Below are 25,755 nucleotides of genomic sequence, written 5' to 3'. Positions count from 1 at the left end.
CAGAGCAAACCTTTCTCCTCATTACTCTGCTACTTAGCTACAAACTTGAGTTGAAGGCAGTTCTCTGTGAGTAGATCATGCTGCATAGACCACTACTCCTGTCATCTGTGTTGTGAACTTCGAGGCTGGTTATAACAGTATGTGATGGGGAAGAACACCAATCAGACTTGCTTTTTCATATTAAAATTATACTTGTGACTCGGTAACTACTTGACCTAGTCTGGATGCAAACTGACCCAAAAGCAGAAAGCCTTATGTAATAACAGCTTTGGGAACCAATAATAATGATATGATCTCATTTGCACTATGGACTCCTTTGCCAGGTCAACCTTTATCTAATTTTTAGTTATCTAAGAGTTTGTTATTCTGCGCTGGATGTCATTGAAAGCTGTGTTACATTAGTTGAGAAAATTTTCAGTGTAAATTTTCCCTGTTGAGTAACTGTCATTTCACTGTATTTTTGCACCACAGTTTTGAAGTACTGGAAAGAGGTGTGGAGGAGTGGGTTTGGATGCAACAGTAGTAAAGACTTCCCATTTCTACAAAATACCCTTATGAAACTTGAATGCTGCTTTATGTTTCAGGGTGCTGAGGATTATCAAGCGCTCTTGATGGAAAAAGAGACCCTCTTAGCAGAGCTGCGTTCAGAAAACCTTACAAAGGATGCTGAGAATCGTAAACTACAAAGGAGGATTAAAAGGACCGATCAAGAGCTGAATGATTTGAATTTAGAAAGAGAGAAAATGGAGAAGGAGCTGGATGAAGCACAACTACAGAAGAGCAGAAGTGACAAAACCATTAATGTTATTATCACTTTTTTCCTTTATTTCATAAAGTTTAAAAATAATTTAGTGCTTCTAGCATGTCCTTTTCTAACAAATTCATTGTTTTAATTTGAATAATTTTTGGAAAGATAAATGCATTTGCCTAAAGCCAGTGTTCTAAAGATTATGACCAAGAAGATTGAGGAAAATTCTGGCATGTAGTCCGCACAGAAAGATATTTTAAAATAAATATAACTTTGATAGTTAGGTCCTAGAAAAAAGTTCATTAGCCTTTATAAGTGGTGAATGGTTACTATTGGTTTCAGTTTTTCTAGTGGGAGAATCTGAACATGCATAATAATGTATAATATATTTCTGCTCTACATTTCTCTTGTTACATGTCTATACATTGTCTTAAATTACACTACTTAAATTTAACTTTCTTCTAAGTTCTAACGCAGAACAGGAGTAAGTAGCCAGTTGTTGCAACCTTAAGCCAAACTTCAACTTGCTTTTTCCTATCACAGCAAGCTCACTGTAAAGGCTGTATATTTAATAACTTCAGCTTGTAAAATTCCCGAAGCACAGGATTATTGATCACAATTTAACATAAAAATGGTGTGCTCTGTCTGTTCATTACTTTTGTTTGCTTCATATTCTGTTTAGGGCTTTTTACCTTGCTGTAGGCGTTCAGATAAGCACTTCTGCTTCCAGCACACACAGCACATGCAGAGATGTGAATAATCAGGTTTCTTCTTTCCTTCCTTTGAAAAAAGGATGCACCTTCTGTTGAGTGTTTGACATAAAACATACTTCTCACCTGTATGTCCTGTCATGTGGATTTCTCTAAAGTCTTCTCACCATTGCTTCCATTAGGGCAGTATTTGCATAATGAGTAGAGTCCTGCCTGCATACAAAGTCTGGTCCTTTTCAGTTAGAGATTAGTCTCCTGTTATATTACGTAAAAGATTAAATGAGCTTGTCTTTATTCAGTGGGTGTTTTGATTCAATTATTAAATAAGGACCTTAATAAAGCAGGTATACGTGGAAATTGCTGTTCCTGTAATATCACTTAAAACCAGTAGAGGGATCTCTTTACCTGCAAACGAATAAGTTGTTCTCCCCCTCTCCTGCCCCCAATTTAACTTGCATTTTGGTTGATTGTCAACTATGGTTAGGCTGCTGTCACAAAGTCTCTATCTTCGGTGTACTTTGAAATTTCTTAAGGGTGTTGAGGTTAAGGAGAGAAAGAACAGATCAGTCCTGTCAGTAAAACAGCCACAAAGAACATATTTTATTGATTTAAAGTATTTTATATTTAACTGTCTTCTGTATTCAGAACTTTTTTCATCTTTCAGGGGAGCTAGAATATAACTCTGTATAGGAAACACAGGAAAAATAGGACTGAGTATGGAGTTGCCAGGGGATTCAAAGTTACTTGTATTACAGAAGCCTATTTGACTCCATTATGTCCAGGTTTTTCATGTGAATGACTAGCTCCTTGGGGAGAAGCGTTCCTGCCAAAAGATGAGCAGTCTTATAAAAATTATATCCCTAACCTATTTCCTACTCCTTGCAGAACAGCTGCTTCAATTTCAGAGTTGCTAGTACATTTGGATATAGCAACATTGCCTGTGAAATGTTGCCCATTAAGTAGTAGATACGTAGGAGTAAAAAAATATGCTGTGATATTTTGCTCTTTGACAAATAGAAAACCACTTCAGTGATCTGATGCAAACTCTTTATGAGACAGCCTTAAAAATTCTCTTCTATTTATGCCCCAAGATACCTATTTATCAGTGTTTCTATTTGTTAGAATAAAGCTAGCAAGAATGTGCGTAAACTGTAGAAAATGCCCTCAACATCTGTAATGAGCCGCTGTCTTACCTCTTCACTCACAGGGAAATCTTCAGTGACTTTTCATATACTATAATTGGGATAATCCAAATTTTTATATATCTATTTAAAAAAAACCAAACCCACACACACAAAAAAACCCGCAACAAAACAAAAAAATTTAAAGATCCGGAAAAAGTACTTCTGCCCTGTTGTAAACCCAGTTTGTCTGGAGATGCCTGGGGCATTACTGTCCTGGAGTGGAAGAAGGTTAAACTAACTTAATTAAGTCTGCTGCATGTGAGCTCATCCTCCAAATCACAGACTGTGCCCAGTATTAGGAGTCTTCTGGAACAATGGGTATAGATGTTCTTGAACAATGTCCCTGCCTCAGCGTGGGTGGGTGCCCTGGCTTTTTCCTAGGCCAGCTTTAAAAGCAAAAACTCTTTCAGTTCTGTACTCTATAGAAGCTGCTGTTAAGCGGTAGTTCAGCATCACTTTAAGCTCTTTGAAACAAGAAACTTTGGGCATATATTCTTACATACAATTGATGAGGAATAAACATCAACTCATCCTTAATGTTGCTTGTGTCCACCATGTTACTGTGTCTATAACAGAGATTCAGTGCTTCTTGATGGAAGAGTTTGTTCTAATTTACATGATTAAATACTTCAAGTATCCATTTCTTCAGGCCTAAATGCAGACAATTAGAGTGTATTTACTAGGTATTCATATTTGATCAGTTGGTTGGGGAAATGCAGAATAACTCATTAGGCAGAATTTATTATTTAGTCTTCCTACCTGCAGTTTAGCCTGAGAGGGAGGTTTTGGAGCTTTGTGGCTTAATTATTCACCAACCTGTTTTCCGTCTGACAAGGAGGAGGAGGCATCTGCTCCGGTCTTCTGTATTATAGTGTTTCACATTCATTTTTCTTAGTTCAACTATCATTAATCATAGGAAAGTCTCTTGGGAAAAAGGTTGGCAGAGGGAATTGCAAAGTTTATGCTCTGAAAGCTGTAGGTACTATATTATCCTTGCAGCTAGATGTATAGAAACCAATAGATTTTCTCCCAGACAATTTGAGTGGTCAATGAGTTCAAGCAACCTGCTATAGTGATGGATAGTTTTGTGTGTTGCAGAATTCTAGCTCATGCAAAGAAGATAATTTTCAGTCTCAACTCTAGCTTGTTTTGGCAAGGATTTAGGGAACTCTGGGGGCAGAAATAGTAGAGCCAAAGTATCTGCAAATTGCAAATCTCTTACAGGCTTTTTTACTTTTTCCACAATTGTATGCCTTGTCAGTCCACCTCTTTCCATAAACCTAGCCATAACATATTTTTGCTGCTTTAAACGCAGAAGCGTAGTTTCTGTACCTGACAAGTATTGTACACCAAGATGACTGAGGTTAGATAAGGGGTGTAGTACCGTTATTGCAGCAGCATCTTTTCTATCTATGCATGTCTATCATCTTTTCTTCTTAAAGCTGTTTATGGTTTTCATAAAGAGAAGTCACAGAGTATTGGTCACTTGAAGTTATAGGACAGGTCGAAAATGTTCCTTTGAAATTTAGTTACCTAACAGGTAATGGTTTCACTTAAAGCATCTCAGTGATGTAATAGTATAAAACCTGTGTAAAAACAGAAAGCCAAGGAGTGAACTTTGCATTGCAGTGAAAATCATAACACTGCAGTTGATCCTTACTTCCAGTTCACGTGTTGTATATGAATAGGCTTAATGTGACCTACTTGAAGCCAAAAGACTTTGCAGTTATCAGACCTTACGCTACTTCCAAAAGAACTCTACTACACTGCAGTTCATAGTTAGTAGTTAGGAAGAAATAGAAACATATTTGAGAGTTTGTGTTTATAGACAAAACTTGGACCTGATTCTACAATTCTTCAGTTTTCTTAGTCAAGCATGTAGTTCTTTTGGTCTTGAAAAAGTGAAGTTTATTAATTTGCAGAACTGAAGGTCTAAGGTCAATCATTCTTTGAAACTGAATAGCATTTGAGGGGTTTTGGGGAGCTATTAGGGTTTTCTTAGCTGAATCCTGGTAATGAAGCTAAAATTAAGCAAGTAAACCAAAAGGCATTGTAAATGACAATTTGTATTTAATGTGCAAAATAAACAGAAGTAAAACACTGAAGTAGTAAAGTGATGTTAAGCATTTGATGTGAACCTGCGTGAAGCAAGGTAATTAAGTTAGGAAAAGGACATAAAACAGTTTGTAAAGAGATTGCAATTAAAGTGTCACTAGTACTATTTCTTTGTACTTGGAATAAGAAACAGCTATTGAATTTTAAATCCCAGTGGAGGTAAACGTAAAGTTTATAGGTGACTACCATATGTGCAAACTATTTAAAGGGCTTATGATACCTCACAAATGGGCCCTTTTTGGGAATAAATTGAAAACATTTATTTAAGATGTAGGCTGTGTTACCTGGTTCTTTGGGTCTGAAGAGAAGTTTAGATAGTATAAAGTCTTCTGTAAGTTTTAATTGTTTAATTTGAGACAACAGCTCCTTTGTTACAAGTTTTTACTTTTTCTACACGATCCGTGCAATAAATGCTCTAGATCTTCTTGCAGAGTAAAAGCTTATAAAATGAAGCTAGTGTATATGCAAGCTATGCCTCCTTCAACTGACAGTGTTGAATCTTCCGATAAATCAGGAAAAAAGTTTGAAGTGACACAAACAGTGGTGGTGGGAGAGAAGGTGGAAGGACAGAGAAGCCATGTTATGGATTCTTCTACTGCCCTATGCTCTTGCATATTTTCCACTCTGTAGCTAGGAACTGACTATTAATTACACGCTAATAATTTCATAGATATTTCCATTGATTTGGTGGTTGTCCCAGTTCGTGGCAAAATGTAAGGAATAAGAATTGTTTGATGTTATTGCTTGGAACTCAAGGCTTTATCAGGTCATCAGACTTTGAAACCCCATAGCTAGCTACATTTTATATGGGGGATTTTCAAGTGAAGTGGAACAGGATCTGTAGGAATGCAGAGGAGAAAGCTGTAATCGTGGTGTGTGTCAAGTGTGTGACCTGCAAACAAGGAGATACTGCTTTTTATATTGCAGTAGTCTGTGTTGATCTTAACAGATCTGAGAGTCCTCTAGACTTACTAAAGCTATTGAAAGAGATTGTTTCTGTGTTTTAGAAGCAAAGTGTACAAGAAATATATGTTTCTCTGATGGGGAGCTAAGATGTGGAGGTGCTGCAACTCATCTTGGAGCTGCAGGAAGTCGTAAACACAGCCAGAATGAAGATCAAGTTCTGTTCACAACTTCTAATCATGAGACTGACCTGATTGGTCATTTCAAGTTTGTGCTCTTGCCAAAAGAAAATGTTTTAACTTTTCTGACCTTTTGTTTGATGCAAAAGTAACTAGTAATGCAACGTTAGTGCAAGAATTTTCGTGATGTGATGAGAAAAAGAGCAAATGACAAACTGAATCACCCGTAACCAATTTTCTCCTGTTTCTAGCAAGGGAGTAAATTGACTCAGAAGTGAGTGTTCATTCTGACAGCGATAACATCTACGTGCATGATATTCCCAACAGCCTTGGAGTCCAGTCATTCTGTATGAAAAGCATTTAAACAATAACAACCTAGATTTTTAGAAGACAATACTGACATCTCATCTAAAAGTTTTCTTTAATTGTGTTCATTGATGTCAAGAGCAAGATACTGGCTTAAATACACTCTCCAGACTATTCAGTGATACGAGTAATTTAAAGCAATGGAAAGTTAAGCTAATAATGTGAGTTGTTAGTCTTAAACTTTTAAAAAAGTTGATTTGCTAAATATTCAGTTTCTTTTTTTTTTTTGTAGGACCTTAGAAATCAACTAGAGAAATTACATGGTGAAATGACTGAGAAAGAAAAAGCAGTTGAACATCATTACAATATTCTTTTGAGTGAAAGCAATCAGAAGTTGCAGAGCCAAGAACTAGTTATCAAGCGGCTAACAGACAGTGTCAATCAAAAGGATCTACTGCTTCAGGTAGGTAGGCTTAAATTGAAATGAAAAATAGAAAGTTATCATTTGATTTTGTATGAGGAATTATTACAAAATCACATTTGTATTTGGAATTACTGTTGATTTTGATGATAATCCTTCACTTTTTATAATACTATATTTGCGGAACAGGTATATAATTATAGACTGTGTGGCATTCAATAAGATTTCTTGTTAGGGTTTTATGAAGCGTGTGGACAAAGGAGGAAGAAAGCTTTACTAATACTTATGTAGAATTTTCAGTGTTATGGTAAGATACTTAAAAAGCTCTGAAGTGCCTATGATTTTCAGTTTATTGTGCAGAGACTAGAAGTTGAGGAATAGGTATAGATACTGAAATATTTCGTCTTTTTTTGGAGCCGATTCAAAATCACGTATGTGAGAAGGGAGCTGCCTAAATGTTCAGGGACCCCTGCTCAGCTTTTTTATAGCTGGAGGTATAACCCTGAAAAGTACTGGTGGTATTCAACCAGCAATGCAAAGAGTAATAGTTGAGGTTGCTCTATATCTGGAGACCAAGGTGCATGCCTTGACTTATTTTTTAATAGTTAAAAGATTGGATAACTGGAGAAAGCTTCTGTTTGATCTTTTTTTTTTGCATCTTAAATTGAGCTCTTCTTTTGTGAGGTATGTAAATAACAGGTGCTAGATCGTCCTTGGATATTCTCCTCAATTTTGTTTGTCTATTTTGTATTTTTATTTTTCTATTTTGTACTTATTCGTCTATTTATATATAAAACTATATGTTGTAAAACTGTTTCATTGTTTTCTTTTGTTAGAAACTTGATGGTATAGTTAAAGAAAAGGATGTGGAATTGCAGGAGCTCCTCAATAAATACAAAAACCTTCTAAGAGCCAATGAAGAACTTGAACTAAAAAATGAGGGCTTAGTAAAGGAAAAATGTGCTGCACAGTCTCAACAGTCAATCATCAAGATAGTCAGAGAGTTAGAGGTGAGTTTTTCATAACTCTGATCATTTACAGATATTTATACCTTGACTTCAAATTGAAGAGAATTTTGACTTCAGCTTCAAAGGTGTGGACTCTTATACGTTGTAATTCAACCATGTAGGAAGGGGCTGGTTTTCCTTCATATAAGTACCATATCAAAATGTTCCGTATTATTAAAAATACAACAATGGCTTTATTAACAATTGTATTATATGATTTGTAGAATTGTGGTGGTATTGATCTGGCATCATAACAGTATGTAGTATTGTACTCTGATGAGTTTATATGGCATCACTAAACTCTTTACTCTCAGAAAGTGTGTAAAATGTTTTTCCTGCCATAAAGAGGTAGAGTTTTGTGGTCATTAGGGCAGACATATTTCCCCGAGTGGGAGGGTATCTGCATTTCTGAAAAGAGGCGCAGAGGAGAGTTTGTGTACTTCTAATAGATAAGGCAAAAGATTGCACAGAGCCAGTGACCACAGGAGATAAATGGAGTGTGAGGATAAAAAATACAGGTAGGAGTGAAGATAAGTCCAGGGCAAGAAGAAAACTACTTTAAAGCAAAGAAGAAAGGAAATAGTGCAGAAATATATGTATAGATATATTAAAAAAAGGTGGAAAATATGTGCCCATTATTTTATTTGATGCTATAAATTGAAAAGACTTGTTAGTACCTGAAATCAGAGGTCAAAATTCAGTCTTAAAATGTAGTTAGTTCCTTCCCCCTTCCCCTTCCACTTCTGTACTAGCAAAAAAAAAAAATCAGATCCTGTTATGAAGTTTTTGAATCACTTGCTGACTCCATCAGTGCATTTTTTATTATTGTGTACAGATTATTGAACAAGTAAGCTTCTTTTGAAGGCACATTTCTTGTCTTTTTTTTGCGTTGTTTGCAGTCTAGTGTGTTAAGGCTAATGATGGAGAAAGCTATTTCATTTCTTTAATAATATATCAGTCATTTACTGGGATTTTCTCAAGGAAGTTTAGTGAGCCAGTGGCAAAGGAAACATGAGTGCTATGTTGTGTCACATTCTGAACATACTAGTGATGAGATGCTTAATACGTTACGGGCACTATTATTAAACGAGGTAGATGCAAGCACACGTTGAGTCATGGGTTATATGACAAGCTCAGAGTAGAGGACCTGCATCACTGTTTGCCAGGGTACCAATGCAGAGTGTATCAAAGTATGTATGAATATACATGCAGAGAAAATAAAGTCTGTGAAAGGCTGAGTAGAAATTCTACCTCTGTAAAACAAACTGCAGCTCACGTACGTAACTTCTGTCACAAAGAGACCTATGAGTGATGGAAAAATCATACAGAATTAATGAAAATCAGACGCGAACTTTCCTCTGTACACCCCGCTTCCAATACAGGTGTATAGGCAGGAGAGAGAGCAGTGGCAAGCGAAGCCATGCATGGTAATGACCCAGTACCCACCTTCTAATCACAATCTATTCTCTATTGCTGGTTCACTTAGTGATTGTGAACAATACCTAATCACAACCCATTGTCCTCTCAGCTCAACCTCTGTGCAAGATATCTCCTGTAAGAACCCGCTTCGGCATATTAATCATAAGTTTTTGGACACAGATACCCAGAGCTCTGCTCTCATTGGCTGCCTTGGACTCTTTGATGACTTTACAGTGCTGCACCAACTCTCAACAAATGCACAGCTGGATCCTCCCCACCAGAGAGAACAGAAACCTAGCTCCTCTAGCCTCACTGATCTTTAAAGTTGAAGAAACTGAATTGAGAGATGCAGAACTTTCTCTCTTTCATCATATCTTTTTACTTTATTTTAATGTAATGATAAATTTTAAAGCAACCAACATCCAAAGCTCTGCTGGGTGCCTTGGCCAGGCCGGGGAAGATAAATGACAGTTTCTAATTAGAGTTTGGATTCTTGAGCCACTGTCATGGGCTAGAGAGAGAGTGTGTGAGGGCACTGATAATTAGGTTAGTCATGCAACTGCTGACTCTGGTATCTATGAAGTCTCAGAACGGAATATATTTTACAGCCAAGGAATTTAGAAGTGCAATGGACTCCATAATAATTTTGGAAACTTTAGTTGGTTTTGTGCTTAATGCTCTTCTCTCACAACCAATACTCCTGTACTTACAAAGCTCTTTTTGTTGGAGCATTTGTTAAGTAAATATGTTTCTAACACAGATTTTTAGACCTTTGTGGTTCATTTTATTACTGAGAAAAGCAGCAAAATTGAGAAGAGTGGCTCTTGCTCAGTCCTTGAGCTGTGCTTCTGGGTTCTGTTGGTTTGCTGAATAAACAACCTATACTGCAGTAAGGGGCCACAGTGATAGGGGTTTTAATTCTAAATTGATTTCTTTAAGTGTAAAAAAAAAAAATCTGGGTTTTGCTGTTATGCAGCCTCTCTGTGATGTCTGTTTTTAGGAGGAGGAGCTTATATACCACTTGAGGGTGAAGTAGGAAATGTAGTTAGCTGCTACACAGCAAGGCAGATCTGATGTTTCTGCAGACACGAGTCACTTTCTAATTCCTGTATGATCAGCACATTATTTAACTTTGGTTATAATTGCTCTCGTATTTAGGGAGCTAATACTGTGCAATCAGGGAACTGAAGAATACTGTGTGCATACAGTGGTGAAGTAATTTGCTGCAACTGGAGAAATTATAGTCAGTGCATGGAAGTTATTGATGTATCTAGAGCATTGGAGTCAATGGGTGTTGTGAGAACTGGAACTGGTGCAATTGTTACAGTACTGCAGACATGTCTTAGCTGTTGAAATTGAAGCAGGGTGCACGTTGTTACTGAGTCATCGTGATTATGGGAAGTGATGTAGTTGACTTTTTTTTTTAATACAAGTGTCCTGTCTATTAAATAGTGATCAGTGCGTTGTAGTTGTTGCTTTCAGTCTCTTGAAATTGATGTGAACACATAAACAGGGTGATAGTTCAATTTCTGATTTGATGAGATTAGCTTATAGCTTAAAACAGCAATCTTTTTTGTCAATGTTCATGTCTTCACACACTTTAAACATGATACTTTTTACTTGTGACACTGAGGATGGCCTGATGATGGAAATGGATGTGGTTGACATGTCTCACCATTTCCATATTAGCAGAAATTTCATCTTAAAGGAGTTAGCCTGATGAAGTGATATTTGGAGATCTGTATGTAGTCCACTAGTCTTGCCTCACATATCACCAAGAAGGACCATAAGTTCCTCGGAGCCAACAGCTTTGTGACATTTTCTGTGATTGAGATGACATCTTTCAAAAGTCACCAACAAAGTCTTGCTATAGTAATTTTTATCTTTAAATATATGACTCAGTGGCATGTAACAATTTTAATCTTACTAGCGATTGTTTCGTTGATGGTAGACCATATAAAGTTTACCAGAATTTGGTAATTTCTTCTAACATTGCAGTACTGGTGGATGGATGGATGAATCTGATGAGGTGTAGGCTGTGCCTTCCCTCAATGGTTCATCCTCTGTAACCTTCAGAGATTTTGAAATGATCCTGATGGTTGTTGTAAGCAAGAATGTATTCAGTGAGGCAACCGGATATTCTTGTAACTTTGCCAGTAAGTTATTTACTGTGGAGGTATAAACCTTTTACTTTCGTTGCTTACGATTTGAGGAACCTTTAATGAAAGTAAGTTATGTTTTCCACCACTGCTGCTTAGCAATAGTATTTCAGACTTAAATATAGACTTTAATGTATTAGATTGCCTCCTTTCATGGGAATATAAATCTTGCACTGCAATATGGTCCTGGATGTCTTGCAGCTATCTCCTCTGACACATTTTCCCTCACACCATGTGTCAAGAGGTTTAATGTTTCATTAACTCCCACAGCATTACGGTCTATTTAAGTTACAGAGCTGCCTTATGTTTTGTGTACCGTTGGGGAGTTGATTGGAATAATTCACTCCTACGCTTTATTTAGAAATGACAGTAATAACGTACAAAAAAAAAAGTTCATGCTGTATCTTCTCATCCTTATTATTCATGAAAGATTCTGAAAAATCAAGAACACTTCTTCATGATTTTGCTAACCTCTACCTAACTGGTTGAATTTAGAATTTAATAATTTGTGTATAGTCTGTGACATTTGAAATGAAGAAACAACTCATGTCTCCTGTTATGCAGGAAAAAAAAGACTTGGGAGGATTTCATGAGCTTACTGAGATTTTGGTGCAAATGTAGAACTAAATTAACATGTGCATTCTAAAAGAAACATAGGAAACCGGAGCATGGTTCTGTGTATAACACTGCTTTGTTAATACAGCAGTCATAGAACTGAACCCTGAACAATTGGTGACAACAGTTATCTAATTTGTGTACCGTAAACTCTTCGGAGTGACATTACTTTGCCAGTGCTTCAGAAAGAGCTTTTAATTAGGATATAGTTCTATAGTGTCTTCAGTAATAATTGCAAGACTTGTATCAGACATATGGAGGAGTTCACGAGAACTTTTAACAGACTGTTAACCAACTAAATTAAGTCAAAAGATGTATTTCTTCCTGTTGCTTTCTACGTCATTGATCAGTGTCATTGTGATCAAACTTTTTCCAAGTTAAATTGCAATCTGCGTGTTTTATGTTTAGTGACTGTTCTTGAAAGGCTGAGATTCCAACACATTGATAAGACTCCTTAATTCAGGCTAAAAGATGTACTTTTTTACATGGGCGGTTTTTTTATTAATGGGCTCTGGATCACCCACCTCCATCTGTTTGCCTTTGTGTTTTTCAGTACTCAGTCAGCAGAAGGCATTGCTGTGTGCTCCTCCTCTGCTCATCTAGATAATAAATTTGATATGAAGCTCAGTATTTTGCACATCATGTACAGAATAGTATTTAATGTATAAATTGCACTGGAACCCGGAAACATTTGTTAGAATACAGGTACCATTAGGAATGATGGTAGCTGAACATGATGCATGTGTACAAAGGCAAGGTCACTTCTTCAAAGAATCTGTAGTTTTAGGTGGTAGAAGCTACTCTTTCTGCAGGAAGATCTGACATGCAGATTACCTTAATGGGAGTAATTTGATCAAAACTTGGTTACACTTGCAAAATATTATTTAACATATTTGCTAGCGTACTATGAGTGTATGAGTGTAAATAATTAAAAGTAAACAACAGTTGCATTTTTACTGTTTACTTTGCAGAATACTGAATTTTTCAAATGAACAGAGTCTTTGCATCGTTAGTGTGAATTAACGAGGTTCTACTGCAGCTGAGTTTTTGTTGCAGTTCCTTCGTTACGAATTGCAATTGGAATAATAACTGCTTAAAACTCCTGGATGTAGATTTCTTCCTTGTTAATGATCTGTTCAGTAATGATTTAGTATCTCTTGAGAGTTCTGTTAGCTGAGATTCCCCCTTAACTCTGGGACTTTTTTGTTCTTCCTTTCAGTTTTCAGTCGAAAAAGAAAACTGAGAGAAGGAACACGGCCTACTATTCTTCTCAGAGGCAGAATGTGTGTGTCTGACATTAATACATCTAAATTTGCTATAGATATCCCAGTTATTTTCTGCTCTGATACAGCTGATACCTTAGATATTTTTATGTAATAAGTGCAAGCAAATAGCTGCATTTTTTGCCTCCTGCTTTGCTGAAAGAGTAGCTCTGTGGTTGTTTTGGAGTGAAAAAAGGCTTGGGAAATTAGTGAATCCTTACTGAGATTGTAGCGTAAGAATCTGGATTTATTCTAATAATAGTAATGTACTTTCTGTGAGCAAGACTGCAGGTAAACAATTTTCTTTTCTTTGCACAAGTAAAGAAGCAGCTTGTAGTGACCCAGCTGAGTGTGTAGAAAGCTGACTTGAGTGTATATCTGACATGCTCATCCTTGATTTGTCGGCTTGATGCAGTCCTTTTTGTTCAGAAATGGAACAGAATTTGCAGAAAGCCCTCCCCCAAAGAAAGCCAGTTTTATCCAGAACACAGAGGACTGTTAGGACAACGTTCTAAAATGTGCGCTTGGAGCTTGGGCTTGTCTACTTTCCCTTCCCTCCTTTCCCCTCCTCTGAAGTAGCTGCCTGCCAGGTTGTTCCTGGCTAGTTGAGTTGTAAACTGTGGAAGTGAGGATGGTTGGGTTGACGGGAAAGCTTTTTAGACTGTGATAAAAATGATGAACCACTGTTTAGATATATGACTCGCTTACAGTATGGAAATAGTGAAACAGTATTTGTCTCCTTTAATAATAGCTGGGTTTAAGTGTCACGAGTAGTTTCCAGATTCATATTAGGCTTTGGAGGTGGGTAGTCCTGTTCAGCAAATTTGGATTTCTATTTCTTTCACATTTTCTTCAGGACACAGGTATACACATAGTTGTAGACATGCAAACTTAAAAATTACATTGTAAGCTGAGTATGTTCTTGTTTTAATTTAGGAACGTAAAGAAGCTGAATACGAAAAGCTGATCCTTGCTTTAAGAAAAGAACAAAATATTTATTCTACGCTAGTGAAGACCTTCAAAGAATCGGATAGGTAAGTACTTTTTCTATTTTGGTGGATAATCTAAACTCAAAGGGCAGAAGTCAGAAGCTGTGAAAAACTTAACCGGAGTGGCGATTGTTTTGTACCAACTGGTTGTTCATAAGGCATAAACTAGCTATAATAGTCTCATTAAAAGAGAAATATTTTTGTAAATGAGGCTGTATTATCTGAATTACTTAAATGTTTCTGAAAATATTTCTGTTTGGATTGGAATCTCAGATGAGCCAAATTTCCATGCAGGTATCAAAGTAAGCAGCTAGGTTTTCTGGAGTTATGTGTCCTGTGTTGGAATATAGGGGAAAAATCAAATTGCAGTGAACTTTTGGGTGCTGGGTGATTTGCTATCGTTTACTCCTAAAATACAGATAATGCTTCTCTTAAAAGTGACACTGTGAGAATTTTGATGAGGATATGTGACAGTAAGATTTTGGAGAAGGTTAAACAAAAGCGAATAACTGAAGATTGCATAGTATGCTTTCAGTGTAAAGCATTCAGAAGTATGGCAGGAACAACGTTTTTTTAACCTTTTAAAATCAAAGAACACACATTTTAGAAAGAAATCTATGGCCTGCTTCGTATCCTAGTATTGCTTGGCATTTGAGGAGGAGACTTTGCAATAAAATAAAGAATATTCTTAGCCTTTAGGTAAAGTAAATATATATATTTTATAAAAAATTTACTTTCACTGTTATAATTACAAATATCTTAATTAGAAATTGATAGCATTTGAGAGCTTGCTCCTGACTCTTGCTGCCTGGAGGCAGTGAATTATACCTGCTGACTTTGTGGTAATGTGTGTTTGTATTTTGCAGTTGGTTTATAGACCGCTATCGTTTGGAAACCATAACATGAGTAGCACTAGAGTAGATGAGATCTGGCATTTGAATTAAATGCATTAATAGTAATGCCATCTTGTGCTTGGCCACAGCTCAGAAGCCATTTTAAATACTAGAATCTTTTCCATTAGAAATAGCAATAGAAGTCAGATTATGGAGATTATTTCTTATCTCTGGGAAAAGAGCAATGCCTTTTGTGACTTTTCTGTTGAACAATCACCAAATGAAGGAAGAAGCCAGTTTATTTTAGTATTTCATAAGGAGCGTGTGACCTGACATTGAAACACGTTCTGCGGGTAAGGTGATTGTCAAGACTGTATAGTAATGACAACAAAGTAACATAGCTCTGATACTAGTTTTTCTTAGAGTATCCTTCAAATGAAGAAAATTACAACTGTAGTTATAATCATTAGGCTAGTAGAAGTTTTGCAATTAACTCATGTAGGATCAGAAAGCGGGATCATTAGTTCGGTTTTCCTGGTATGGAGTTATAGGATGCGCAGAGCAGTGCATGTTAGGCAGTGGTTTGCAGAGGATGCGCAGTGATTCAACAATAGAGCTGGAAGTTGGAGGCAGGTATTCTTATTTGTTCGGCTCATAGTTTTGTGGGCTGAGATGTGCTGTAAATCTCATCAAGGAAGACTTGAACCCCCAAAGTTCTGGGGAGCTGGTAAACAAGCCCTGCAAATAAATTCAGCTTCCTTATTTGTGTAATTGCCATCAGCAGTGACATGGATTTTAGGCAAAGATCTGTTTTCTTGCTGACATATCTTCTTTTAGACATTATTTATTTTAAGCAACCTGGATGGTTATTTTTCAAAATAAGCTACCGGATGTCAGGACCAAGACATTCTTGTCTCTCCAAGCGGGGAATCAATGCTTTTTCTTATAAAACTTTAACTCATGAAAAGGAGAAAATGTGCTTACTTAGCTTCTAGTAATGTGTTGATTTGTTTTTATTCTTAATTTTTTGCTGAGCGTTTAAGAGAGCTGTCTCTTCAAAGATACGCTTGAACGAGGGAGAATTGGTTAAAGCAATAGTTTCTTGTGCAGGAAACACTGACAACAGCACACTTGTCAGAAGACAGACTGAGAGTCTTTTCATACATGCTGCCTTTCAATTAATGTGTTTCTACAATATGCTGTTATTCTCATGCAGATGTGATGTGCTGTATGTTCCTGTATAGTCTCCTGTAAGATGGACTTAAATTTTATTTAAAGATTCCTGAATTCTCTGGCATTTACTGCAGTGAATTGGAAATTCTACAGCAGCTTAATTTGTCTTAAAACACTGAGGTTCTGAGTGAAGTAAATGTGAAAATAAATAATACAATGAGTTCAATAACACCTTGTTATCTATTTGTTATTAACTCCAATTTATTTCATTTTATTACAATTTCAGTTTTTAGTCTACTGAAGTCTTTATGGACTGATCAGAACTGTCTTGTTGATGTTGAAGCTTATGGGGAAGGTCTAGCAAGGGATAGCTAAAGGTGCTGAAACCGTGAGGCCTGAGGGGCAGTGACTGCTGAAGTAAGAGCTTCAGTGGCCACCTTGGAAGAAAACTGCTTAAAGAATTAATTCACCTTAAGAAATTACCATTTTTAATTTTTGGAATTTGCAGTCTGTTGAGATCATTGAGACAATTTAGACCTTAAAAGGTCTCTTTACAGACTGTTGGATAAATGAAGAAATAGAACAGTTAGTTGTGTCTGGGTCATATTTTCATATATAGTATGGTTCTGTAGCAAGGGTACACAGAGCCATCAGTATTGTGTGATAATGATATTTTTCTGGCATACTTTTCAGAAGTTAGTAATTTTTATTTTCCTTAAAAAGAATTACACAGAAGTTGGCTGGTAGAATATATCTGTCATGTATATGCTGATTTACAAGCAGCATAGCTCAAAACAGCAAGAAAAGACTGTATATGTAAACGTTTAGTCTTGTCTTTCTATGTAGGGATTTGTTTGTGCTTATGCATCAAAATGATGTAACTGTGTGATGATAAACAATGATGGCTAATGTGATATGGGCTCTCTGTGGAAGCCTGGATACATAAAAGATGCTGAGGTGCACAACAAAATGTTTTGAATTGAATCTTGAAGATTTTATTTCTCCCTCTTTTTTTTTTTTTTAGTATAAATAGCTTGCAAATGGAACTAAACAACATTTTCATGTTGCGAAAACAACTAGAAGAAGATGTTTTAGCTAATCGGAATCTACAGAAGGTTTTAGAAGATCAGATTAAGGACATTAAAAACCGACAAGGTCTGTATACACGTGCAGCCCATCCCTTTTCTTGATCTTCTTGCACAAAAGAAGACTGATTTTATTACAGTCAGTTTGCTGTGATGGAGAAGAAACATTTGAGAGTAGAAAAAGGTGTGAAAAGACTTCTTTTCAGTTTTCTATACTGAAAATTATTTGTGGGATTTGTAACAGAATGTCTTTGAGCAATCAGGGCTTATAGAGAGGGACAGCTTTTCTCTTTCCAAGCAGCCAGCAAATGTTAGTAATTCTATGGCAATTCTACCACAGTGATCATTTCAAGCTGCCTACAATTTAGTACCCATAGAATTTACTGTTTTCTGCAGAAGTCAGAGATTCCTGGCTTTGAATAAATCTGTGGCCATGGGATCACTTTCTAACCACGGAATGTAATTATTTCACAATACTTTGGTAAAGAGCTTGTGTCTCAGGAAATGGCTAGGCTCCTGCTAACAGAAGTAGTTATTTCCAGAGAAAGAAAAAATAGCCAAAGATTTTGTTAGTTTGTAATTCAGAAATAGTAGAGCTTTTAAATGTAACTTATCTTCTAGCTTTTTTATTGTACTTCTTTGGAAGTGTTTTTAGTGTATACTTAGATATAGAAAAGAATAATGTAAGTGGGCATTGTTAAATATAGTTTACTGCATATGTACAGGTGTATCCATTTTATTCCGTTGGGGATATATAAATAACAATAAAGCCTGTTCACTTACCCTTTCAACTTAGATTTTTCAATTTTTAGCATCACTCCCTTGACAGCTATGATAAGTGACAAAAGGTAAGCTGCTGCCGTTTCAGAGTTTCCAACCTCAAAAGCAGACAGATGATGAACAACCAGGGTAGGCTGAAGGGTCTTGTGGATACTCCTGGGTTCTGAAGAGCAGTTGTGTTGAGGGTGAGGTTGCTAGGAGTGAAGGATCTGAAAAATAGTAATCATCTGTGAAGCTTTGGGTCCTTGCAGCAGCCATGGGATCAGTGTCGGAGCTGGGAGTAGGATTTGGATGTCTCTTTTTTGTCCTAGTTTAGGTATGCTTTCTCCCTAATAATGAGATAGATTTTTAGAATTAACTGTGGTATATATTGTAAATGAACAAGTATTTATTGAAACATAACAAATTGTTCCTGCAGTTACAGAGGAAATTAATAAGTAGCTATTTTCAATTCAATTAATGCAATCTTTTGACCCAAAAGCAAAATAAATTCAGTAACTTTGTCTAACCTGGCTTTTTGCCTTGAGACCTTGAGTTCATGTTCCTTAAAATTTAGTTAAAACAGAGTAACTATTCATGCCTTACTTATCCTTCCTAAAAATGATTTCTAATTGCAATGCTAAATATGCAAATTATAATTCATAATTACATTCACAACTCATGCTGATAACCACAGAAAATACAGCCATGGAAAATACAGCATGTCTGTGCGTCAAAAGCACAAAGAAATATGAGGACAAAATTTGTTCAATTAAACAGAAAGCTTATTTTGGGGGATGAAACATTTTAACTGGCTTCCCACAGACTTACTAGTAGGGTCTTATTTGAAAAATCCTGTCTTTGCATTTTGTGCTGTGTTTTTGTGCAAATAGAGTTTCTGAAAAAATTCCTGTCCTTGGTTAATTTGACAGATGAAACACTATCTTTCTGTGGAGATCAAACGTCTTACATGAGTATCTGTTTAGGAGAGCAAGATCATTTAAGCCTACAGATAGACCATCTGTCTCTTGAAGAACTTAAGAAAAAGGTATTGATCTCTTTTATTATTTACTGTTTCTAATGGGTTAATTCTACTTCATTTATAGTTTGTGTATGTCTCACAAAAAGGTTTATTTAGGTACCGTTGGGTAGTTCTGACAGGATTTGAAGTTCTCATCTGTGTGGCTTTTGATCCACCCTTTATGAACACCACAAGAGCTTCACAGCTGAAAGACAAGTGGCTTGCTGCAAAGGTTTTATGATAGATAGACACCTGGATTCAAGTTTCAGACTCATTACCATATTTTAGTCAACATGAAGTATAGCATCTCGAAAGAAAAGTTTTTCATTAAGTGTCCTACAACATGTATTTCATGTACCTTTATTAATCATGAAGATGGTAGTGGTGTCTATAATTTATACTTCGGTATAGCACACTCCATCCCAGGATTTGCAGATCTTTTGATAAATATGGCATGTTACAAAATAACCCTGAGGTAAGTTAATGTTGTCTTCATTCTACATAAGGAGAACTGAAATTCACAGAGATTAAATGTGCAGACCATTGTCATACAATAAATAAGTATCAGAGTTCAGAAACTTGTTCTTCTGACTCTTTATCCTGTGCAGTGACCTCTGATCCATGTACCAATTTATGATAAGGAATTATTTTGAATATAGTTGTTTGGGAGTGAATGTAAGTGAAGTTTTATATTTCTCATGGCCAGCTGAATTGTAGGCAGCTGTTCAAAATCTGGAGGTGGGTAATCTGAAGGAAAGAAGTTTGCCTTACACTGAACAGGTGTCAACAAAAAAAGCCCGAGATTGAGTCCCAGTCCCATTCTAGGGTTATACTGCTTTTATCTCTGAACGTATTCCCTTCAGCAGTTTCAGGGACACTCATTAGCAAAAGATGTTTATAAGCCATTTCTTACTTGAAAAAGAGTTTGTATGCCTGAAAGCTGATCTGTTTTTTCCAAATATATTAATTAGTCTAATAAAAAGATTTCACTTTCTTCTGCAGACATTGCCTTCTTGATATGCTACATGAGTCTGTGACAGAAATGTCAATTCAAGAGTTTTGAACATGATTGTCCATTCAGATTTTGTATCTGTGAAACTACTCAGAATGATAGTGACTCATAAAGAGTGTTTGAGATAGAAGAACAGGTTGTTTCTGAATGCTGCTATTTCCCTGTAATGCTGGTTTCCCTTGCACTAAAATGTTTCTTCTCAAATCAGCCTGTTGGTGTGAGGTGCCCTCAGGGTTCTTGTTGCTACTGAGTTCTGAAACTTAATACCTCAACTTAATAACGTGGTTGGAAACTACAGTCTTACAAGTTAAGATTTCTTGAACACTAACTCACAAACATATAATCATGTTTTCACACGTAGGGATTGCCTCATGAGCAGATATAGAAACCCAGGCTTTCCAGTTTAGATTTAGCTGGAGATTTATGTCATCATTTGTGTTCATACTAGTATGGATGTTACCAATTTTGCTTGTTCTTCCTTTGGTTATTTAGGTTACTGACCTTCTCTTGATGGTTAAGGATCTGCAGTCAATTAATCAAGAACTTAAGAAAAAACAGCTTGGACTTTGTACAACAGATTCTCAAGGGAAGGAAGCACTAAAAATATTAAACCACAGTGAGGTAGGTTTTCCATGTTAAAGTAGTGAATCTGACTCCACATCTAATATACCTTGTGGAGTCATTTACATCAGTGCAGAATGCGTGTAAAACCCTCGGGGCTTAGGTTGCTAATTCCTTATAATAACTTTTTAAATTAATGATGTAAACAACTTTAAGATGTTAGCACAACAGAATCAGCTCAGTGCAAGTGTTCAGTGATGCGTCAAGTTGCTTTTAAGGAAACAACATACACATTAAAATATTAATTGGATCTGTGATCTATTTGTTTTGTCAATTGAAAGGGGAGGAAATAGTTAATTTTGCAAAGAAAAGTATTTTATATAACAGTTATTACTGAAAGGCTGCTTGTCTACTGTTCAAGAGTCGTTCTCATGCTGTGTCTAATTCTGTAAGAGCTTAGTTCATATCTCGTCTGCATCTACAACCAATTAGGGTTCATGGTAGCCAAAAAAGAGAGAACAGCACTTCAGCTCACTTAAATGTATAGCTGTTCCTTCATATGGAACATAGAAGTATATGAACAAGTGGCCAGCATTGTGGTAGATTGCCGAGATGTACAAGGAAGTAATCATTGCTGGGTGTTTCATTCTTTTGCCCAAAGCTAAGAGTGTTTTTAGCTGCAGGGAAGTAGAGGTCTTGGCAAAATACTTCCACCGAGAAGCATTTTGGGTGCTGAGTCCCCACATGTTGTCTTACGTGTGAATGAAGAAGGATGTTCGGGAGGCTCTGGCGGATTCTAGTGAACCTTCTAGCTTGCTATAAAGTATTACTTGAAATGTGACTGGTAGTACTTTTCTTTATATTCTGTTGTGGTTTTTGCTTTCAGTTAAGTTGTTGTGCACAACATATAGAATAGGGAGGAAAAAATATAAAAGGAATAATAATGGTGCTAGTATTTTGAGTCTTGAATTGCTGAATTAAACTCGAACAGAAAATTAGGAATAGTTTGAATCAGCTATGTGTCCATCAGCTATTGCCTAATTCAAGAGCTGGGACTGTGGTATTGATGATTTTTCTGCAGGACAGTTTATTCTGCAGGTCTCTGGAAAAAGGGTCATGTCTTTTACCATATGTCCTGCAGATGCACTGGGAGCAGTCATCAAAAGTCATGAAATATTCTTGCTTTTTCAGTTTTAAGACATACTCATGCTAACTGTAATTGAAATATGTTTTAAACTATAGATCGACCTTTAGGGCTGCCATGGCTTTTATTAAAATAATGAATTTACACCTTATTGTAATAGGTTAGCATGAAAAGCTTGTGGGCAATCTGTTCCAGAGCGCATACACTTTTCTATAGATTAATATTTTTAGCAATTTGCCTCGTCATCCTGCAGAGGGTGCTGCACCGCCACCGATGCCCTCGTTAATGCCAAAGGATTTCGTGTCCTGTGCTAAGATTATCATGACAAGATACTGTGTGCTCCTGCACTTGTCTCGGCGTGAGAATTATGTGTAGGGCTACTTAAGAAGCTGTCTACGTGAAATTAGATGTTGAATGACAAAGAGTGAGGCCTGTAAAATATAAATAAATCTCAAAATTCTGGTAAAGGAAATAGAAAAGTAAAATATGGTATTTTAACCTGTGCCAGAATGATAATATTACTATGGAGCTCAAAAGTGAAAGGATTGATAATTAAAAGATTTTAGTTTAAAAGGTACCGTTTTATCAGTCTTGACAATAAATGGCAACCTGGATTTCAGGTTATGGATTGTAACAGTGTGTTTTGCACATTAATAACTATTGTCAAAAAACCGAAGTTCTATTTTTTGTGTGTATTTTGGGCTAGAATTTGTTGGCAGATAGTGCTGAGGTGACACTAACATATGTGCTGTAAGAATAATTTGGACAGACACAGGAAGATGTATCCTTCTCCGGTTCTTAAAATGGACCCATCTTTCTTTTCCTTCACAAAGCCGGAGCACAGATCAGATGAATCTGCATGTTTGTGCCTCTGCAGGGCATCTCCCAAACGTCTGACAGCCCCTACTACTCTATTTCTTGGCTTCATATTCATGTTGGGAGGGAGAAGGAGGAGAGAAAAAGGTTGTTTTTGTACTGTCCTCTGAACATCTGCTTTGTCTGAGAGAAGCAGCCTCCGTGATTTCAGCCTTCAGGGCTCCAGGGATCTTTGCAAACCAAGCATATCAGTGGTTCATTTAGGCAAAACATTCTCAAGGTTTTCAGTCTCCAAGGAAATACTTTAAACAGGCAGCTTATTCTTGGTAGACTTTTTTTCTGGCCTTAAGACACTTACTTTCTTTTAATATTCTGTTGAACGTTAGGTTGTATTCCTTGGAGCACAGAAAGTTTCTTTTCAGCCTCTCAGACACAGGACCATAGGACCAGGCTCAAACTGCAGTCGTTTGTTGTAATAGTGTGCTGTAACATGTTGGTCTTCTGTAATAGTTTCATTCTAAAAATCATCACTTATTAAACCAAATACTAGCCTAGGAAAAGCGTATAGTAAAAAATGTTGAGTCATAAAAGGTAGTTGCATTGGGAGGATAAATTATGCGTGCAAATAAGTTCATTTTTAATACACAAATGCAGGATTTGTCCTGAATCTAGACATCAAAGATTAAACCTTAACAGTTGTGGGTTTTTTTGTAATAGCTAACATTATTGGACTTTTTGCATCCCATGCTTACAACAAAAAGATCTTTTTATAATGCATGCCCTTGCTATATACCACAATCCTATCTGTGCTTCCTCCAGTTTTCAGTTTGTCTTTACTTTGTGTTGTTCTGGAAAACCAAGTGAAAATACCAAAATAATTCAAACAAGACCTAGAAGTTAGTTTTCAATATAGATTTCTAATAGCAAAAGGCAAATATTTTAATATGCTGCACCATCCAGTTTCTGCCTTTTAAAATTTGTAAATGGTAAAAACCATTTGAGTTGCTTATGCTGTTAGGGAGTGGAAGATAAAAAGACTTTTCTCATTTATTTCATATATATATATATATATGTATATATGCACATACATTCTATGCATACTCAATTAAAAAAAAAATCAAAACCCACAGATGCATTCAATTCCCAGTGTTCTTAGGAAGCAAAAATAACACTCCTTGCAGAATCCTGTTTGTCTGTGATTGGACTGGCATGAGCCAAGACTTTCCAGCATGTGATACTGGGAAAGCAGGTTTCTCTTTTCATGCCATAAGTTTCAGCGCTGTGCTGTATATCCATCAAAGCTATAAATATCACATCCACGACCCCTAGACACCAGTTCCTTTCCTGGCAGTCCATCATCTGAGTCTCTGTAACTGTAATCTCAGTTTTCTATAACTATGCTCAGGATTCTGATTTTCTTGTCTTAAGGTAATTTTTCTTTAGTCGAACCAAGATATTACTGATATACACAGCAGTACTATATTATTGCTGAAAGTGCTTTAAGACTAAAATTTTTATCCGATGCAAGTTTGAATCCTCTGTGTCAGTGCTGTATCCTACCTATGGTTTACATATTAGGCATAGCATTATTGATATTTACCATCGCTTTTGCACATTTCTGCTACTTAATGAGATTTTAGCAGCAAAGATCTTAAATGACTATCTTTTCGATTAGATTGGGAAATGTTGCTGTAAAACAAGATTATGTAAATGTCCAATCTGGTTTTATCACAGAGGAGTCATGGAACATGGTAACTGCAGGTCCCTCGTGGTAGATCCCAAAGCAGGACAAAAGACGGTCCTTGTACTCAGGTCTGACAGGCTGTACCAGAATGTGGCTACTGAATATAGTCATTCTTTGTAAATAAGAGGTTTTCTTCTGATCAATATTAAACCAACATAGGCAAGGCTAAATTCTGTCCTCGCCTCCAGAGCAAACTGAGTAAAGGAGGTGAGTTGTAAGCGAAGTGAAAATATTCTCTGTGAACCGTGTATAAATGAAGGTGGCTCGGCAGTGGTCTTCGCTGCTGTTGAGAGAGGAGCAACGTGTGCATCTCATCCCTTGCTTGCAAGTCTCTTGCTGGGCTGTAACATCATCCAGCAAACCAAAGGGCTTCTGGTCTTATTGTCAGTAATGCTGATGTCAGGAACATGGGTTCTGCTGCTAAAAAAGCTGAGTCTTCCTCCTCCTCTTTGTTCAGGAAATATTAGTGATGGGAGATGGATTGGGCTCTGTGGAAAATAGGGAGAAAAAGATGATTTGGCACTATTTGCTACAAATCGGCAAGTTTAGGCAAGACACAGCAGATTGTAACCTTCAATGTTACAGTAAATCTTTTTAGTGTATAGCAAGCTACATGTGCTTTGTTTTAAAAGCATCTATTTCTTGGATGCTGGAGGAGAGCCTAAATTGTGTAACAAATGAAAATAAATTCTGGAAATTGGAAAATAAAATAGGCACAATGAGAACATGACTGAAGATATAGAGGTCCTTTGCCAGAAAAGGTTAATTGATTTTTACATTTTTTATACATTCTGAGGAGAAAGGGTTAAATTAAAAAGAAGGAATGTGTAAGATAAAGTTTCACTGTATTTAATATGAGTAATTCCTGGGCTTTATATTAGTTTTCTTTGATCTTGTTGAAGAAATCTAATTCAGTGTTTGTTACTTTGTATTACAGGCCTTTTTTATTTTTCTTTTAAGACATGTCACTGACTTATTTATGCATGTTTCATATCACAGTATTTTTTTTTGGTGCTACATTTTCACATCATTCCATACTTTGTGTAGTGTCTTGAAATAACAGAGGAGCCTGTGATGCAGACTGAAGATGGTGACAATGACAGGAAGATGCAGAACAGTCAATTTTCTGAGAGGGTCAGTCAGGTAGGACTTTGCTCTGGGCACATTATGTTACAGTACACTTTTCTCTGCATGCCTTTCAAAATTCTTATTTTCTTAGAACACAAAGTCTTTTGCAAGCAAAGCATACTTTTCTTGGTATCTGATTTTGCTTTAAACTGTTATCCTAAAGAGTTTCTGAAAGCTTTTTCCTGTATTTTTCTGCTGCTAGGGTTTTGCAATCAAGATAGTCTTCATTCTGGTCCTTATTTTCTCTTGTTCAAGTACTCATAATCTTCCTTAATGGAGATGACAGAAAGTCCCTTGAAATTGTGTTTCTTTGCATACACACACACACCCCGTTCTTCAGCCTCCACTGCAGTCAGATCTATAGTACCAATTGTGTAAGATTCACTTGCTGCTATGATTGAGGAAAACATACTGTATATCCTTTCTCAGGGTTGAAATACTTGAAGTCTTGGTAACTTGTTG

The 25,755-nt window shown here is 36.5% G+C and overlaps 1 protein-coding gene across 1 annotated transcript in view; it reads left to right on the top strand.

Annotated features, from left to right (window-relative positions):
• The window catches only part of CDK5RAP2 (CDK5 regulatory subunit associated protein 2), an 80,860-nt gene that overhangs the window by 16,425 nt on the left and 38,680 nt on the right, over positions 1–25,755 (top strand). The window contains exons 10-17 of the mRNA XM_009700726.1: positions 585–803; positions 6,438–6,608; positions 7,403–7,576; positions 13,965–14,062; positions 17,048–17,178; positions 18,800–18,915; positions 20,393–20,521; positions 25,213–25,308. Of these exons, the coding sequence (XP_009699028.1) occupies positions 585–803; positions 6,438–6,608; positions 7,403–7,576; positions 13,965–14,062; positions 17,048–17,178; positions 18,800–18,915; positions 20,393–20,521; positions 25,213–25,308 (1,134 nt within the window). The remainder of the gene's footprint in view (positions 1–584; positions 804–6,437; positions 6,609–7,402; positions 7,577–13,964; positions 14,063–17,047; positions 17,179–18,799; positions 18,916–20,392; positions 20,522–25,212; positions 25,309–25,755) is intronic.

Source organism: Cariama cristata, unplaced genomic scaffold (genome assembly GCF_000690535.1).
Source record: "Cariama cristata isolate BGI_N322 unplaced genomic scaffold, ASM69053v1 scaffold7335, whole genome shotgun sequence".
In the NCBI taxonomy this organism is placed as follows: Eukaryota; Metazoa; Chordata; class Aves; order Cariamiformes; family Cariamidae; genus Cariama; species Cariama cristata.
Note: the sequence above shows the minus strand (reverse complement) of the source record. Positions and strands in the feature narration are given on the sequence as shown.